At 57.2% G+C, this 18,299-nt stretch overlaps 1 protein-coding gene across 1 annotated transcript in view; it reads left to right on the top strand.

The window, feature by feature from the left end:
- Window positions 1–18,299, top strand: part of ARHGAP8 (Rho GTPase activating protein 8) — a 66,638-nt gene that overhangs the window by 21,585 nt on the left and 26,754 nt on the right. The window contains exons 4-7 of the mRNA XM_044915771.1: window positions 6,663–6,750; window positions 10,223–10,354; window positions 14,115–14,201; window positions 17,094–17,192. Of these exons, the coding sequence (XP_044771706.1) occupies window positions 6,663–6,750; window positions 10,223–10,354; window positions 14,115–14,201; window positions 17,094–17,192 (406 nt within the window). The remainder of the gene's footprint in view (window positions 1–6,662; window positions 6,751–10,222; window positions 10,355–14,114; window positions 14,202–17,093; window positions 17,193–18,299) is intronic.

Below are 18,299 nucleotides of genomic sequence, written 5' to 3'. Positions count from 1 at the left end.
ATCAGTTGTTGACTGAGGGGTGCTCAGAGCGCCCATGGTTGGAATTTGTCAGTTTCTGCCTCTGATTCTGTCTGCTTTTGTTCCGTGTGTCTTGACACTTTGTTTTTGGGGGCACATACACTTAGGGTTGTTGTGTCTTCTTGATGTGTTGACCTCTGCATCGTTTCGAAGTGCCCTCCTTTACGTCCGGCCGTGCGCCCGTGATGACAGCCACGTCTGACGTTCATGTAGTCGGGCCAGCTGGGCCAGCTCTGTCCTTACTGGCGTTGGTAGGTAGGCCTTCTCCATGCCTTTCCCTTCAGCCGGTCCCAGTCTTTACGGATGAAGCGCATCGCGTATAGACAGCTTCCCATGAGATCTTTTTGTACTTCCATTGAGGTGCCTCTTAGCGGGACCACGTCCTCAGCACCTCGAGGGTGTGCTCAGGAGTCTACACTTGGTCATGGGGCTCTGGGGAACGTGAGGCAGAGGGCCAGCACTGTGGGGCTTGTGGTTTAGAGTGACCCTTCTTGCCGCCGTGTGGGGGGTGCCGATGGTGGCTGCGTGGAGCCCCAATAGGAGCAAGAACAGTGGTCTGAGTTCATGCTGTGGAGAGAGATTTTCAACGTCAGGCTGGAGGACCAGCTGAAACCCGACTGGGAAGGGGCCCTAGCAGAGTGAGATGAGAGTTCAGTCAAGAGATGGGGGCCCTGCCTCATCTCCACCTGCTGGGCTGGGGGCCTGGGGCCGGGACAGGGTTCCTTCCTGGAGCGAGGCTGTGGTGGCCCCGCGGTTTGTGGTGGGTCCTTCAGGACCTAACGTTAAGGGTCTGTGGGCGCCTTGAGCTGTGGGCAGATTCTTCCAGAGATGCTCTGAGGTCATCATGGTGGAACGCTTGAGCCTGTCCTCAGGCTACGGGTTTCTGTGCTATGAGGGATGACAGCTTGGGTGGCAGACCTCAGATTCTGGAGAGTTCTCCCATTTTAGAGCAGAGTTCTCACTTAAACGCCAGCTTCTTGAGACATTTAACTATCTTTAGAGAACACCTGAGGCCCTCAGACCCCCCCTTAAAAGATGCCAGCCCAGCCAGAGGTCCTCAGGAGTCAGGCAGAGGCTGCTGAAGCAGAGCCAGACAGAGACAGCTCTACACGTGGCTGAGATAGACCTCACTGTCAAAGAACTAGAGCAACGGAGATCGAGACGCTCCGACCCAGAGGAACCAGCGGCTAAGGAGAGAGAAATCAGCATCCCCGAAACCACCACTGGCTTTTCTATCAGAGCACCTGGCGAGAGCCCCTGGCGTTCCCTCGCTGAGGGTCAGTCCCCTGCCCCCTCCTCCCAGCCTCACCTGGGCATCCGGCTCTGTCCCCTCGTCCCTAACTCTGGTTCAGGCTCCTGTGGGGCTGGCTCACCCTGGGGACAGTTCACCACCTAGAACCCTTCCCTCTGCTCCACCGGGAAGCCACGTGGGCCACCCTGTGACTCCTGCCAAGGGGTCTACTTTGGGCGTGAGCAGACCTCACTCCCCACCAGGGGGACCCCCCTAGTTTCCTCTCTGGGTGTCACTTCCCCCAGAGCTGGACATGCAGAACTGCAGCTAGAAATTGGAGTGTTGTACAAAGTAATATTGAATGATCTGTCTACATTTAAGGGGTATGCACGTGGCCAAATAGAAGCTTTGTAGAATTGTAATTCTTTAAGATAGTGTTTTGTAAATAAAGTTGATTTCAGCATTTTAAGAAGTGGTCACCGTCTGGAGCTCAGTCTGGGGCCAGGGCTGTGAGCCCAGAAGGACATGACAAGGGTGGAGAGCGGGGTAGGCGGGGGGTGGGTTTGGGCCCGAGGAGCAGAGAGGCCGGAGGTGTAATCCAGAGACGCGGAGGTGGTGAGAGAGAAGAGAAGGGGGGGACAGGCGGATCTGGTCCTCCTGGATGACAGGTTGCCGCCCCAGACCTGGATCTTTCCCCTCAGTTTAGATTCCTTCCCTGCAGGATGCAGACAAAATGGGCCTTCATGTCTCCTTTTATTTCTGCAAAAAAAGATGAGCAGCCTTAAAACAAAAACCCAAAGAGACAAACTCCCAAATCACTCCTGGTTAGATTGCGACTGCCTTTATTATGCATTTTAATCGTCCTTCACTCAGAGCAGTTGACGGATCGTCTGGAGTGCGTTCCGGGCGATGGCTCCGGGAGCCGTTCCTTTATTCATAAACTGGGCTTCCCCTGTCTCGGAGACAGTGAGCGATGTCGTGTGGCGCACAGTGAGGGGAGGAATAGGGGTCATGAATTAAACTGAGGCCTCACAGAATTTGCATTTTATTGATAGTTTTCATTTCCTTCCACATTATATCATGTTGAAGCCCGTTTTCGATACGCTGGCCTGTGTTAGCGGAGAATGACGGAGGGGTATTTACTCATATTGACTGATACCATTAATGCAGGTGCTGCGTTGACTGCTTAGTAAGTGGGAGGCCTGGCTGTCCCGGGGGTTCCTCTGGGCCGCCTGGGAGGCCTGCCCGCGGGCGTCGCGGGGTGCTCAGGGGCGGAGGGCGCTGTGCCCGCCAGGCTGGGGGTGCCGCCCTCGGAGCCGGCCAGCTGTGAGCGTGAACCCCGCTCTAGTGGGCCTCAGCTCCCTCTTCTGTAAATGAAACAGCATGCCTGGAGACACCCAGCTCTGGCCTGTGGAAACGGTCACATTTATTGAGCACTTACTGTATGCCAGGGCTATGCCAAGACTTGATTGAAGTTACTGACTCAGTCCTTCCCAGCCAGTGTTTTTTTTTTTTTAGATTTATTTATTTGAGAGAGAGAAAGTGTGGGGAGGGCCAGAGGGAGAGAGAATCTCAAGCAGACTCCCTGCTGAGCGTGGAACTTGATGCGGGACTCGATCCCACGACCCCGAGATCATGACCTGAGCCAATGCCAAGAGCTGGGTGCTCAACCGACTGAGCCATCTAGGTGCCCCTTCCCAGCCACTTTTATTTTTGAGCCGGTATCTGCAGAGCGGCAGAGAGGCTGGCTTGGGGCTGCCTGGCTGTGAGGGGACAGGGATTCTGTCCCCAGAGCCAGGGCCCAGCCTGTCCTTCTTCTCTCCTTTTTCACAAACCCAGTGTGCCCACCGCCACAGTCGCTGTAAGCTTCGTGAGTCTGTCCAGTCTGAGTAATGCTGGGATGTTAGCTTCGGGGACATTTAGAAATCTGTTGACGTGAAAAGAAAATGCTAAGTTAGTTGCCCTTTTGATTTTGAGGGAAGTATAAAGCCTTCACTGGTAGCTCAGCATCCTGCAAGTTGATGAACTGTGCAACCAGTAGGTGCACAGTAAAGTGTTCGTGCAGTGAAGGAGTGAACAAGTCAGTGCTTTATACAAGCAGCATGAGAAGGGACTGGGCCAGATGTGGGCACTGGGCTCCCAGCCCCCTTCCGTGTGTCTGCCTCTGGCTTGCCCGAACTGTGCTCTGGCCAGGGATGCTCCTCACCCTTGTTTGCGGATGGTGGACAGACGGGGCTCATGGCCTGCTCAGTGCCCCTCACGCCCTATCGCTGGCTGAACGGAGTCCAGACTCTGCCCCTAACCTGCCTTGTCTCTGCATGCCCTCCACCTTCTGGGCCCGCTGACCTGAGCCGCAGTGTTACGTCCCCTCGCCTGGCCAGCACAGCGCCTCTCAGCAGCCACGGGTCTGGGGGGCTCGGACAGGCCGGGAACCCCTCCCACCCGCTCTCGGCAGACCGGCAAACCAGGGTCAGGAGGGAAGCAGGGCCTGTGGTCTGAGCAGGGCAGGGTGCTGGTGTCTGATGGAGACGTGCCACATCCTGGCCTTGCCTGGAGGGTTGGCATTCTTGGACACCAAGCCCCTCCCCAGTCCTGGAGGTCTCTGTCCCCCACCTCCTCGTTCCCTTCCACCATACAGTCTCTGCTCCGGGCCTCCCTCCACCAGTGGTCGAAGGGCCTTTGGAATGACCCATCAGATGGTGTCCCTTACTTCCCCTCCTCACTGGCTCCCCGGTGTCAGCTGGGTAAAGTCAAACCCTGAGTGTCCTCATCCCTGTGGCCTTGACCTCTCCTTCCACCATCATTTCGCATGACAACCTGCAGCCCGCGGGGGCACGTCTGTGTCAGACCCCGTGCTGTTCCTCAGCCGACCGGGGAGTCCCGTGAACAGACGTCTGCTCTGCCCTCAGCAAGGCCTTGCCTGTAGCCCCAGTTCCTGCTTCATCTTCCCTTTCTGGAGCTTGGCCTCTGCGTCTCTGGCCTGCTGGGTGGCAGCCCCTCCACAGCCCTGCAGCGCACCCTCTGGCCCAGTAGGTCATGGTGGGGGTGCAGGGTCGTGCGACACGGGGAGGTAAATGACGTGTCTGGCCTTTGTCCCTGATTCTTGGGAAGTAACCTCTAAATCCTTGAAATTTCCCAAGTGATAGCAGCTTTGTGATTCCTGCTGGTTTATGCCAGAGAGGAGGCCCCCAGGGGATCCCGGGTCGTGTATGCTGCCAAGACAGCTCAGGACGGGGCTGCTGAGCCAGAAGGACCAACCGGGATCAGAGGGTCAGTGCTTTGTGACCTCTAGGGGCTAGAGACTGCGTTCAGTCCATTGCCAGGGAATCGATCTGGATTGATCGATTGACCGAGCTGCGTATTGATTGAATCATGACTCCGTCAGCCACACCCATGTGATGAAACCAGTAAAGGGCTCTGGAGCCACATGCCCTGGGTGGTTGGTGACGTGTCGATCTGCTTGACTGCAGGGGGAGAGGGCAGGGGGGCTCCATGTCCAGGACCCTCCCACCCTGCCCCCTGCGTCTCCCCTTTTTTGCTGGTCTTGCTTGGTGTCCTTTATGATAAAATGCAAGTGAGCTAGTGAATTACCGTTCGTGAGGGGGTCGTGGGAACCTCTGGATTTGTAGCCAGCTGGTCAGAATCGGGGTGGCCTGGGGACCCCCGACCAGCAGCTGCTGTCTGAAGTGAGGACCGCTCTGTGGAGGATGGAGCCCTTCGCCTGTGAGGTGTGGCCTAAGCCCAGCCAGGTGGAAGGCACTGGAGATGTAGCCTCTGGCTGCTGGAGCCCCCCGGCTTCTCAGGGGCTTGTGGAGCTGGGCGAAGACCCCGTCTCCACATCACTGTCCTTTGCCCGCCACGGTGGGGCCAGGCGAGGGCCATGTCTGGTCTTTCTTCCCACAGCTGAGTGCACAGTGGGCCTCCAGTGAACGCTTGTTGACCTAGTCTTCCATTTGCCAAATTATTTAGTACATCCCGAGACTTTCCACTTGGCCTGATTGACGATGATAACGCCACTCGGGGTTCTTGACCTTTCATCACGGACACTAACTTTCTCTCCCAGCTCTAGGGGACATTAATTCCCATTGGTTCGGTAGCCACACAGAAGATCCCAGCTTGAGAAGCAACACTGTCCTTTTCCCTCGTGCCCCACACGTGAGCACAGACACAGCTTGGCCACGGGACCCTGGCCTCAGACGCTAGAAACTGTGTGGGAGACGCTCCCCTCCTGGGCGCAGCCGTTGAAGGATTTGAAGGATTTGTGCCCAAAGCCCCCATTTGGTGAGGCTTCCAGTGCAGTCCTTCCAAACAGGGGCTTTCTAGACACATGGGGAGCATGAGCAGAATCCCTAAGGAGCCTCGGAAATGAGAAGGTGCTGTGTCTGGAAACCGGAACAGCTCAAGAATTCTGAGTATCAGAGTAGCTTCCGGGCTCCTGGGAAGATCCAGACGTGTCCTCAGTAACAAGCAGCCGTCCTGGGTGTGCAGTCAGGGCAGGGCACGAGCATGCACGTGGGTGTGCCTGTGGGCGCGCGTGTGTGCGTGCGAGCGAGTGTGTGTGCTATCCCAACTAGTTCGGTTCAGAGCTGGAGGGGGTGGGAAAGCCCTGCTCTCATCCTCTCGTTTTAAGTAAACCCCTGGAAACAGCTGTAAATCCTTCTTCACAGTGAAAGTGAGTTTAAAGTGATGTAATTTCTAGAAAGGTATTTGCTTTCTTCAGGCTCTAGAATCCGTCTTTCAGTCAATCAGTGACAGATTATTGGACATAATTTGAGGACAGGCATGGGCAACGAGCCTGGGTACGGGGGATACAGATGATCAGACAGGAACCGGCCCTTGGGGAGCACCTCCCTCCCCCCCACACTGTCCCACATGTGGTGAGCACCACTGTGTCAGGAGAGTTGCAGGGTCCCTGGGGCCACGCTGAGGGCCAGCACTGAGCATCAGGACTTCTGTACCCTGTGAGGTCATGTCCAGGGGTGACTGTCCCCCAGACCACCCCAGCCTTCTGCAAGGCCCAGAGTCCTGGGGGTGCTCAGGGCGACACTCTGATTCTGTGGGGAGGAGGCAGTGGGCAGGGTGGCCAAACACTAGCTGTGAAGCCAGGTGCATCTGGGTTCCAGCCCGGGTGCCCTTGGCCGGCCGTGCGGCTCTGCACTGGGGACTTAATCCCGCCAGGCCCCAGCTTCTCCGTGCGGGCTGGTGCTGAACGTGAGCTTGGCTCCTGTACACAGCGTCGTGTAATAGATGCTCACTCGGCAGGTGCTGTCTTTGCTACCTGCCAGCCGCCTGTGCCTCTTAGGTCAGGTGGGGCTGCTCGGGAGGCTCCCGTTTTCCGTGAACACCTGGGGCTGTTCCACGAGAAGGTGGCCCTAGGTGCTGCTGGGGCTCACGCCCATGTCTGCTCCTGCAGGAGAGGACCGCTTTGGAAGACGAGTCATCACCTTCAGCTGCTGCCGGATGCCCCCCTCCCACGAGCTCAACCACAGGCGTCTGCTGGAGTAAGTCTCGTTGGTGCCCGCCTCCGTCTTGTCCCTTGCTGCTGGTGTCTGCACGCTCTGGGTGTTGGTATGCTGCTTCCGGTGCCTCCTTCCTGGTGGGAGCCTGCGCCTCGTGAGAGGTGCTGGGCGGGTCGGTGCGTCCTGACCGCGGTCCCAGCACTGCTCCCATTCCCGGTTCTGACCGTTCCGGCCGACCTGCTTCACCCACGGCATAGTGCACAGTGGCCGTGCCCGGAGCCCCCAGCTCTAATGAAAGCATGAGCGGGTCCCAGAAGCACTTGAGAGCCTTTGGGGGGTGGTTTGTGAGAATCCCCTTGACCCAAGCCTCCAGTCTGGTCCGTTAAAGGATCTTCTTTTTTTAAAGATTTTATTCATCTATTTGAGAGAGACAATGAGAGAGAGAGAGCATGAGAGGGGGGAGGGCCAGAGGGAGAAGCAGACCCCCCGCCGAGCAGGGAGCCCGACGTGGGACTCGATCCCGGGACTCCAGGATCATGACCTGAGCCGAAGGCAGTCGCCCAACCGACTGAGCCACCCAGGTGCCCCCGTTAAAGGATTTTCTGACAGCAGTGGGAAATACAGGGTGGCAGCAGGAACCCTGCTGTCCACAGGGGCTCAGGAGTCTTTAGCCCACACTGCTGCTGGGTGGCAAGATCTGCCATGGAGTCCATGAGGTCACCCCGGGCAGCGAGCTGGCGCTCCTGGGTGGTGCTGGCCTCCCTCCAGCATGCTCACACATGCGGGGCACACAGAGAGAGGGGTGCCGGGTAAGGGAGAGCTCCTATCTGGGGTCCTGCAAGGTTAACACGGGTCCCTTGCCAGATTATTCCTTCTGCGGCATCACAAACCCATGACCTGCGGGTCAAATGTCCCTGAAGGTACACTGCTGGGCCAGGAGGTGTTCAGGATTTGTTTCCTTGTAAAGACAGAAGGATCCCCGACAGAAAGCAGGAGGTTGCAGGAGGCAGGGTAATCGTTCATGGCTATGGGCTTTCTTTTGGGCCATGAGAATGCTTGGGAGCTGGATGGAGGTGGTGGTTGCACAACATGGTGGATATGCTCAATGCCACTGAATTGTTCATTTTAAAATGGTTAATGTTATGTTACGAATTTCACCTCAATCCAAAAGAAAAACAAAAACAAAACTACCTCTGACAATAACGGGTACATTGTGTTTTTTCATGTGCCTGCCTCAGAAACCTTCACTACCAGAAGGAAGTAGTCAGCACAGCCTCTGTGAACAGTTGTGTAGGTTGTTGACTGCACAAGGGCAACACAATGATGGGCTGCCATCCAGCTGCCGCTGCTCTCACCCAATGCTGGAGGGTGTCTATCTAGAGAAAGGAGCACCTTTTTCTAATTTCCTCAAAGGTGCCCTGTGGGCTTCTTGGCCTTGCTAGGAAGAGCGCCAAGATGGAGTCTTTTCCATGTTTCCATGGAAAACATTGCCACCGCACACACCATCCTCCCTCTCCCTGTCCAAGCAGTAGCTTTCTTGTGGCCAGATGTGCGCTCCTATTTTTGCAGTGGGTGAAGAAATAAGTCCGTGTCTTTGAAGCTCAACCAGTAATTTAGTTAATGACTTCCTGCGCTGAGCACGCCGAGTGCCAGATGTACCCGGACAGGGAGAGAGCTCGGCTTGCTCGCGGGAAGAACCAGGGAGCGCGCTGGGCCAGGGGAAGGGTGCCTGCTTGGACCGGAAGTGTCCAGGTGTCCAGTGTGGATAAGTGAGCTGACCGGAGACGTTCCCCTGGTCTCCCCTCCCAAGAGTTGAGAAATGCAAAGGAGACCATCCATGCAGTATTGAGGCGTTCCTGGCAGTGCGGGTGCTCTGTGGACTTACAGATCTGAGCCTGGCTTCTGTCTGCGAGGGGGACAGAAGGATGGCCTTAGTGAAGAGTTCCCCAGTGGATTAGTCCAAAGGGTGTTTGAGCAAGTGCGCTGGAGAGTGTCTGGGCGCTGGGCCTGCTTCCCCAACAGATAAGCCCAAACCTTGGACACATCAGGTCAGCTTTGCCTTGGGTTTATACATCAGAGACGACAGGTGAGAGTGCGTGGCTCTCGGGGGGCAGGACAGCGTGGGCAAGAGAGTGGACTGCTCCATTCACATCCCGGCTCTACCCCTTCCTGGTTCTCCTCGGCCGGCCTCAGTTGACTGCTCTGTAAAATGGGCCTATAGCGCCTGCCTCCAGGGCTGTGGTGGGGATTAAGTGAGAAAATTCGTGCAAAGCCTGCTGTTCAGAGAGTCAGCGCTTTGGGCTGAGGGCGCTCTGATGATGCTTATAGTCAGACGAGCAGAGGAGAAGCTGACATCCTTTCGTGCAAGATAAAGATCCCCCCTCGGTGTCCTGAGCCGCCGAGCACTTGCAGACAGGCAGGGGCTGCTGGGTGTTTCTCCTGGAGCTGTGCTGCGGACACTTGTCCCCAGGAGCACCGGCCCACACCCGTTGGACCCAGAGCTCCCGGCAGGCTGCCTTGGCAGGGCACACAGCGAAAGCAGGCCTACTCCCTGCCACGGGGTCACGGGAGCCGGGCTGAATTAAGGACGAGATGTGCTTTAGGTGATGCCTCGGGCAGCCCGGTCTGACCTGCTCGATGTCGGCGGCCCCTGCCAAAATGACGAGGGACGTTGGAGCTGTCCTCCTGCGGGTGGCTGGACAAGGCCTAGGGCTGGAGGGGATCGTGGAGCTTTGCGGGACTCATACTGTGGCGTGTGGTCATGTGACAGAAGCAGGGCAGAGTCAGGACTCTGCTTTATGTTCACGAGAAAAAACGCTCAGAGCTAAATCAGGAAGGAAGGAATTGCGTGCTCCTAGAGATGCAGCAGAATGGCTCGGGGTCTGTCCTGGGTTCGCATCCCAGCGTGGCCTCTCTTACTTCCCGCCGGCTGCTGCTAACTCATCACTGCAGTTGGGTGGTGTGAAACAGTGCATTTATTCTCACAGCCAGAAGGCCGAACCCAAGGTGTTGGCGGAGCCGGGCGCCCCGTCACTCTCCGCTCTGCCTCTCTCTTCTCAGACACAACCCCCTTCTGTGATTTCCCTTTTTTTCTGTCCTGTTGGGACACAGGTGGTATGTTTAGCGCCCGCCTGGATCATCTAGGAGAAACACCCACTTGCGACAGCCTTGCCTTAGTCACACCTGCAAAGACCCTTTTCCGAATAAGGTCACATTCACGGGCTCCCGAGATTTGATGTGGATGTCTCTTCTGGACCATTTTTTGGCCTGTCACATCCGCTTGCTAGCTGGGTGACCGTGACCTTCAGGGCTCAACCTCTCTGAGCCTCCTCTAACAAACGAGGACGGGGCCCCCTTGCAGGTGGGTCCCCACGGGCCCTGGATGGGTCCCCCTGTGACCTGGTGGGGCTGGCACCCACTGGACAACCACGGCTTCTGTTCTGGGGAAAGCGTCCTTGGTTTCGGTGACAGTGACAGGGTGATTTTCGAAGCCGAGTCTGTGCTTTGTGCCCAGGTATTTGAAGCACACGCTGGACCAGTACGTGGAGAGTGATTACACCGTTGTCTACTTCCACCACGGGCTGAACAGCCGGAACAAGCCGTCCCTGGGCTGGCTGCAGAGCACCTACAAGGAGTTTGACAGGAGGTGTGTGCGCTCGAGCCCTGGGGGGCTGGAGGGGGACCCAGGATCGCACTGAGTGGTGGGGAGTCCGGGTGAGAGGAGGGGTCGCGACTGTGCTGTGGGAGGCGGGGAGCTAGGCTGAAGGAGCTTGGGGTGGGTGGGGTCACCTGCCTTCGGGCAGCGGCTCTGTCCAGCCTCGTCATCCAGGGCAGGGGCGACCAGACAGTCCATACCTCGGCTTCGTGGGCCCTCGGATTTCTGTTGAAACTCTCCTTCTGCCGCCTAGCGCAAGAGCGCTGCAGATAATAAACACGGGCTCTAGTCAAACTTGATTTATGGACGCCGGGATGTGAATTTCATGTCATTTTCACATATCCTGAACTGTTACTCTCTTAATTTTTTTCTCCAACCCTTAACAACGGAGAGCCCTTCTTGGCTTTTGGGCTGTGCAAAAGTTGGTGGCCGGCCAGATGTGGCCTGTGTACCCTCGGTCACTGACCCTGGTCTAGAAATGTGGCAAAGGAGTACGACCACGCAGCTGTCTTCCAGATGCCCCTCATGCTGTCTCCACACTTTACAGTGTGCAAGGGGCTTTCTGGTGTCTCTGTCAGAGAGGTGGGCAGCGTGCTGGACAGGTGAGGACACACAGGCCCCAGAGGGCAGGTGTCTCTCCCTGTGTCCCTCACCTGCTCTGTGGCAGGGCTGGGGCCCCACCTGAGACCCTGTCTCCCTGTCCCACCTGACGCACCGCACCTCTTGCAGACAGCGTGGAGCTGGTAGATGTTTTCTTGAGTGACGTCGTGCATAACAATCGACTTTGTAGTGTATTTGGCTAATAGGCTGCCCTATCTGGCCTTGTGTGGATATCCTGGAATCCTCTGGGTGTCCCTTCTCAAAGGCCCTTCATACCTCTGGTGGAAGTCTTCCTATCAGACCTTTGAGTAGGTGGGATGGTGGCCGGGAGTGCCTGATTTCTCAGAGCCTGCCCTCCTGTCTTTTGGGTCCATAGACTCTTCGGAGGAGTTTCTTGGCTTTCTGTCCTGTGTCCTATAGGGAAAGGATTGTTGCCGCACTTTGCGGTCATTTACCTGACACCGTAAGTACCAGGCGAGATGGAGGCAGCCAGGCCCCAGCTCCGGCCCCTCCTCCGTGAAGCTTTCCTGGGTTGTCCCTGGAGAATCAACAGCCCCTCCCCCGTGGCGTCACTGTTCCTGAGCACATAGTGTGTCTGCAGAGCAGCGTGTTTGTCCCCCCGTGCTCGGCTGCAACCCCCTGACCCACCTCTGTATCCCCTGCGTGAGGGAAGGTAGAGCAGCCAGGTGGGGCCAGGGGTGGGTGCCAGCATTCCAGCTGGGGCGGTCAGAGAGGCCAGATGGAGGAGGCGGCCTCTGAGCAGCCCCTGGAAGGGATGGGCAGGGTGTTGCTAGGTGGCTGACCCGAGAAAGAGTAAGGTGGCATGAGGTTCTGCTGGGTGAGGGCTGGACTGGGGGATTCGCCTCGGGAATCGTGGAGGGAGGTGGCAAAGGGCAGGGGGTGTGCTAAGGATGCCAGCCCTGGTTTAGGAGGCAATATGAATGACATGTTCAAAGTGGCCTTTTCCAGAAGCTCAGGCTAACAGGAGGAGATGCATATGTCCCCTGTGTTGAGCCGATACAGATAAATTATCAAAAGGAAGGAGGCAAACTTGTCTCCTACTTCCCACAAAGGTGGCCCAGGAGGTGGGGGTAGGATTATAGACCTTGGCTCGATTGAATCATAAAGGACAGACATTCTAGGCATCAAAACCAGCAGTGGAGTGTCTCCTGGGGGTAGTGAGTTCCCCATCACCAGGGGTATGCAAGCGGAGCTCCAGATCCAGTTTGGTGAGATTTGTACCACAAGAGTTTCTGCCTGCTCTCGCTGCACCCTGGTGGGTTTCCTGCATTCTTTTCCTCTTGGCTGTTGACTCCTGGTTCTCCAGACTGTTCTGCCAGGTCGCTCCTTTTAAGGGAGAACCAGTCCACACACGAGTGTTGTTACCCCCTTCCGGGAAGCCACCTCCACATCAGGATGGACTCGGTGGCAACAGTGCTCTGGGACCCTGGACCACCCACAAGTCACTGCAGCTCCCCCTCTCTGCATTGAGAGCCTTTCTTTTTGTAATTAGTTAGTATTTCCTTGGGAGATACTTTGTAGATACTTGCTCCTCATCAGAGTGTCATGTCCTAGCCTTTGCCTCCATTGCTCGTTCTCGGCCCAGTGAGAACTCTGATGGGGGCCAAATGGTGCTTGGAACTATTGGCAATTTACCGTAAGGAAGAGCTTACACTTCCGGCTTATTTATATCAATATGGACTTGCGATTTCCTGTTTCATTCAATGGGTTCTAATCCACGACTATGTTTAATGTTCAGATTCAAATGCGGCCAGGTGGGTGCCCTTCCAGCCTGGCTCCTGTGACCCTCAGATGTGTCCCGTCACGCTGAGCACTGCCCCTACAGAATCTTGCACAAGCAGGGGCTTCAGGCACACCTTACATTGTTCTCCGCCCGCCCTGGGGTCTGCTGTTTGTCTAGGAGCCCTGGTTCCTTTCAGTGCGAGTGGTGTCCAGGGGCCAGGGTCTGGAAGTAGTGTGCTTGTTGCTTTTGGGGTGACTGGCTCCCAGGCCCTACGCATGGACAATTGGGGTGTTTCCACACTTGTCCATTTCTGCCGGGAAATCTCACCCCCGATGCCTACAGCCGTTCCCTGCAGCTCAGGGCTCGCTCTGGTGTTCTCTCCCTCTGCATCTGTCCCCCTCCCCTCTGGCAGCGAGAACCCTGCTGATGTGCTTACCTCTCCGTCGCCCAGCATCTGACTGATCTCACTGGTTGTGTTACCCTCTCGGACCACCCCGCCACTGCGCACCCCATTCCCGTCCCGGTGCGTCCCCGTGAGGAAGCCCTGCTCACACACCCAGCGGCTCCAGCTCACCTCCCCTGGCTCTGCCCCTCCCCTGCCCGCCCCCCCTACTCCCAGGTCTGGCCAGGAGGCACCCTGGTCCACGTGTGATGACCAGCTCTCAGGGGATTGGGGAGGCTGGCTTGTGACATGGGTGGGTCTCCTGCCCCTGTGGCCGGCTTCAAGCTACCAGCATGACGCCACTGGACGCAGATCAGGGGGACACTCGGTATGGACTTCCCTTATTCAGATGCAGCAGACAAGTAGTGTCAAGGGCATAGGAAGGAGTAAAATAATGAGCAAGTGATGAGTTTTGAATATTTATTACCTTGGTGCTTAATACGATTTACTTAATTATGTGTTTATATTATTTAATATGTTTTTCACAACTGGTTCCCCAAACGCCTGAAATTCTGACAATCAGTCGGCTCTTGTGAGTGGATAAGAGCTGGCCAGCGTCCCCCTGGCTGACCGCACACTGGCTTGTGCGGACGCCCCTCCTCCCCTCAGACGACACCCGGCCGGGCCATGGCCACCCTGCCCGCCCTCGCTGTCTCCACCCTGGGGGTGGTGCCAACCTCCTTGGCTCAGCCTCATGGCCTTGGACTGAATTATTCTGGAATGAGGGGAGCAAGCAAGCCAAGTAGCACCCCATTTTTTAAGTGGGTGCCCCATACCCCGTGGTGTGGGTGCAAACTGTGAAGTCGGCGGTGGCAGACGAGAGGTCCTGATTCTCCCCCTCAGCTGTTGGTTCAGTGTTCTTAAATTGGCCCTGTTGTCTTAAGCTCACGGTTAAGGCTTCATGGTTACTCACCTTAGGGTGTAGGGCTTGTTGCTCTGAAGTCATCTCACGCTTCCCTCCTTAGGTACAAAAAGAATTTGAAGGCGCTGTACATTGTGCACCCCACCAACTTCATCAGGGTCCTGTGGACCATCTTCAAACCCCTCATCAGGTATGTGGCATTCTCAGCAAGAACCTCACTGGGGTGGGAGGCTCCATCCCGCGGGCTTAGGGCGGGGGGACGGCTCTCCCTATGTGGCTTTGTGGAGGTCTCATCTCTGGGGCACCCATGTGTCTGGGGTACGCCGCCCACCCCGTGGCTATGGCGGGCATGGGGCTGACGGTCCTGAAAGTCCTGAATAGGAACACCAGCTCACGATACTGGTAAGCTTTGAACCTGGTATTTTTAAATCCCACCCTGGCCACTTTATGCACCTGTGTCGGGGGTCTCAAAGACCACCTCAGGTTTGGTGGTTCACTGCAAGGACTCACAAAACTCAGACCAGCACTCATTCTAGAGAGTGTGGCCCGCGTGGCCCTGCCAGGGTGGTCGGATGCGGCTCCCAGATCTGCAGGCTCTGCTTGGAGAATTTCTGGAACAGCAGACCTGAGTGTGCTCCCGTTTAACGCAGGGAGAGACTTCCGTGGCTAGAGTTCATTTCGTTGTAGGAGAATTGCCCGCCAGTTTTCCCACGGCTTGCCCGTCCTGCCGCCGCAGACCCATTCCTGTTAGGAAGCTGGGATTTTGTCCATCTGTTCTGTTGCTTAGCCAGGACCAGCCTGCTGGTGCTGTACTTGACATTGTGCAGAAGCCAGTGCCGGTGACGCAACTGCCCGAGAAGACAGTTCGGATGTTCTTCTGCTCATTGGTGCTGTCGTTCACCTTAGCAAAGCTCTCAGAGTTCTAGAAACCTCTCTGAGTCCTCGGGGAAATAATCATCCCCCCCGTCGTGCGGCAGCCCAGATGCTGTGGTGGTTCGGGAGCTCGGGCTTGTCTTTGCCCCGCCTCTGATCACCCAGTCCTCCCGGCAGGAGATGCAGCCTCCCTCTGCCTTGGTTTCCCCAGTGTCGCCGCACTCATTTTGTCGTTGCCACAGTTCATTGCCTTGTACACCCAGAGTGTTCTAACAAGGCCTGCCTGGCCCTAGCAGATACTCAGTGTTTGCTGCTAACATCGTTTTAAAAAATTGTTTACTACCCTTTTGTGATTAATTTATCACAATTTCTTATACACCTTAGGTGCACAGCACCCCAAAACGATCCCGTGAGGTCAGGTGTATTCTCCCTCTTCCAAAGGAGAGGAGGTTGGTGCTCAGAGAGGTTAAGTCACGGCTCAGCTGGGATTCTAGCTCAAGCCCGTGTGGTTCTGCCACTTATCCTGCCTCAGGCATGGCCATAAACAGGTGCCAGGAGAGAACCTCGGGAATCAGGGTTGGAGACCCTGGAGTCTGGACTGGGCTCTGCTGCCTGTTGGCTGTGTGGCCTCAGGCAGCTGTGTGACCTCTGAGCCCCAGAGTCCTCATTTGGAAGTGAAGAGAACAAGTGCAGAGGCTCCCCAATGCCCGAGAATGAACAGGAATGTCCGCGGGCCTGGCCCCTTACCTCTGACTCTGACCCTCTCGGGGTGGGGCCTGGGGATTGCCCGCACACCTGCATTGCCGTCCCCGGGATGCACTGCCCCGAGGCCTTTCCGGGGCATGAGGGGCAGGAAGCAGGGCCCGGCTTGCATCGGCCCTCCAGAGCCCGGTGACCAGCAAGTGTCTGGTCAGCCAGAGGGGGTCAGGCAGAAGAAACACAGCGAACATTGGAGGGTGCTCCTACATGGGCAGGGGGCTGGCACCAGAGGCCTCCCTGCAGCTCAGAAGCTGATACCTGTGTCCCCCCGCAGGCCGGCCATGCATGCGGAATGGCCAGGCCCCCCCTGCCCCTGAGGGCAGGTGGCTAGGGGTCCAGGCACCGGCCTGATTCCCGCTCACCCACTAGGGGGAGCCAGTGCACGCGGCTGGGCCTCCCGTGGGCTTCAGCTCCAGGCAGGCTCATGATAAAACAGCTCGGCTTCTGTGAGACACCAGGGAAGAGGTTCGAGAGGTCTGCCCGACAGCCAGCCTGGAGCCTGCGGTTGACGACACAGTGTCGTGCCCTTGAAAGTTTGTTCAGAGGGTACATCTCGTGTTGAGTGTTCTAACCACACACACAAAGCAAGGGGATGCGAGGGACACTTTTGAGACGATGGATCGGCTTATTCCCATGACGGTGGTGATGGCATCACGGCATATGCATGTGTCCCAACTCCCCACATCGTGCCCATGAAATCCGTCCCGCTCTGTGGGTGCCAGCGACCCTCCAGTAGAGCCACGACGAGGAGCTAGGCAGGCGGTGATCGCTTACCAGGAGCAGGTGCGGGGCCGGGCATGTGACTCCTCACCCGCTGGATCCTGTTCTTGTCCCCGCTCTGCAGCTCAGGGAGCGGGCTCGTTGGTAGCAGCGGTCCCAGGTGGTGGGTACCGGGTGTGGGACAGCGGACGTTTTCCCAGACAGTCTCACTCAGAGGGAGAACCCGTTTCTGAGGGGGAGACTGAGGCCCTGAGAGGTGGGGGGCGCGGATTGGGCCAGGGCTGGTGTCCACGGTGCTCGCTCCAGGCTGGCCTCCTGAGTGACACCGTCCTGGAGAGAAAGCAGGCAGCGCCTTGTGTGACCCTCGCAGAGAGGGGGTGCCCCAGCGGGAAGGCACCCCGGTGCCAGAAACCGCAAGCCCTCCGGGCCCCTCCCCGCTGTCTCCCGTATGTGCAGATTCGTGGCAGATTCAGACTGGAGGCAGATCTTTATTTTTATGCAGATGAGACTCTCCCGAGTGTTTGGTGCATCCGAGTTCTTATGAAAGCCAAGATCTGCAGACGTGCGCTGCTTCTATTATGTTCGGGTTTCGACTGGTGTCAGCACTTAATGGTTTCTTACATGAGAAGCGCCTGTGTCGCCTTCCCCGCAGCCCCGGCCCCGCCCTGCCCCGCCCCCGGCACGACCTCTCCGTCTCATCATTTTTATTCTCCTGCTTCTGCTTTTTCAGTCATAAGTTTGGGAAAAAAGTCATCTATTTCAACTACTTGAGTGAGCTCCGCGAACACCTCAAGTACGACCAGCTGATCGTCCCCCCGGAGGTTCTGCGGTGAGTCGGACCCGGTCCCGAGAGGGGTGGAAACACCGCAGGGGATGCCATGGGCCTTGGCCCATCCCGTTATTAGCGTGGAAGGCTGCGCCTCCAAACGTGCGCCCCGCAGATCTGGCCCAAGACGTGCGGCGTCAGCAAGGATGCTAAGTGCTGACTCAGGGAGCTGAGCCTGCCGCAGGCTGTGCACGCAGACGCAGGGCTCTTCCCTCCCCCCGTGGCAAACTGATTTAAAAATATTAAGCCATCGCGGTAACTGCTGTTCGCCGCCTTGGAGTTTACCGTGTTTGGGAGCAGAGGGTCAGGGGAGTTTCTCGGGCGTGTGGATAACGCCGTATACGGAATGCAATGTTCTCAGGCGCGTCGCAGGTGCTCTGGAAGCCAGCCCACCTGGTGGCTTTTGCTGAAAGCCTATTCGAAAGCCTATTCGCTACTTGAGTTTATATGGCAGCGGGGATCCCCGCTCCACAGTCTCTCCCATGGGGTGCAGAGGAAGGCGTGCGGCCGGCTGGCCCCACAGCCACGCAAGGGCAGGTCTTAGACCCCCGGCCCTTTGCATCTTCCTCTCCGGGGGCTCCTTGGAGGGAACAGGGCCCTTCCCGCGCTGCAGGGATGTGGGCAGGCTTGCAGGGGCGGGGGAGATGTTGAGCTCTCCTGGGCACCGAGTCGCACGCCAGAAGCTGGGCACACAGAACCATGTGGGGAGTGACCCTGCCCCCGGGGTGCTTCCAGGTGGTGGGGGGGCCTCAAGTCGGTGACAACAGCTGGGGAGGGGACTGGTGGCAAGGGAATATCAGGAAGAAGTGAGTTTCCAGGGGACAGGTGGCTGGGTCAAGAGGTGGGGAAGGGTGCTTCCAGCAGAGGGAAGCCTTTGTGCAGACACGTGGGTGAAATGTTGGCCAAGCGTTGGCAGGAGAGATTGGACATTTGCTGGGGTTGGATTATCCTCTCTGCCTTTTGTGTGAACACCATGGTAGTGGGGGAGAGTGTGTGTGTGTGCATGTGTGTGGGATGGCGGTGTGGCATGTGGGCCCAGAAGGACGAGACGAGGGTGTCCTACAGATGTTCGTGGGGCGTCTGGTCCTCGCGGCCCGAGGCTCCTCCCCT

Source organism: Neomonachus schauinslandi, chromosome 5, assembly GCF_002201575.2.
Source record: "Neomonachus schauinslandi chromosome 5, ASM220157v2, whole genome shotgun sequence".
Taxonomy (NCBI): Eukaryota; Metazoa; Chordata; class Mammalia; order Carnivora; family Phocidae; genus Neomonachus; species Neomonachus schauinslandi.
Note: the sequence above shows the minus strand (reverse complement) of the source record. Positions and strands in the feature narration are given on the sequence as shown.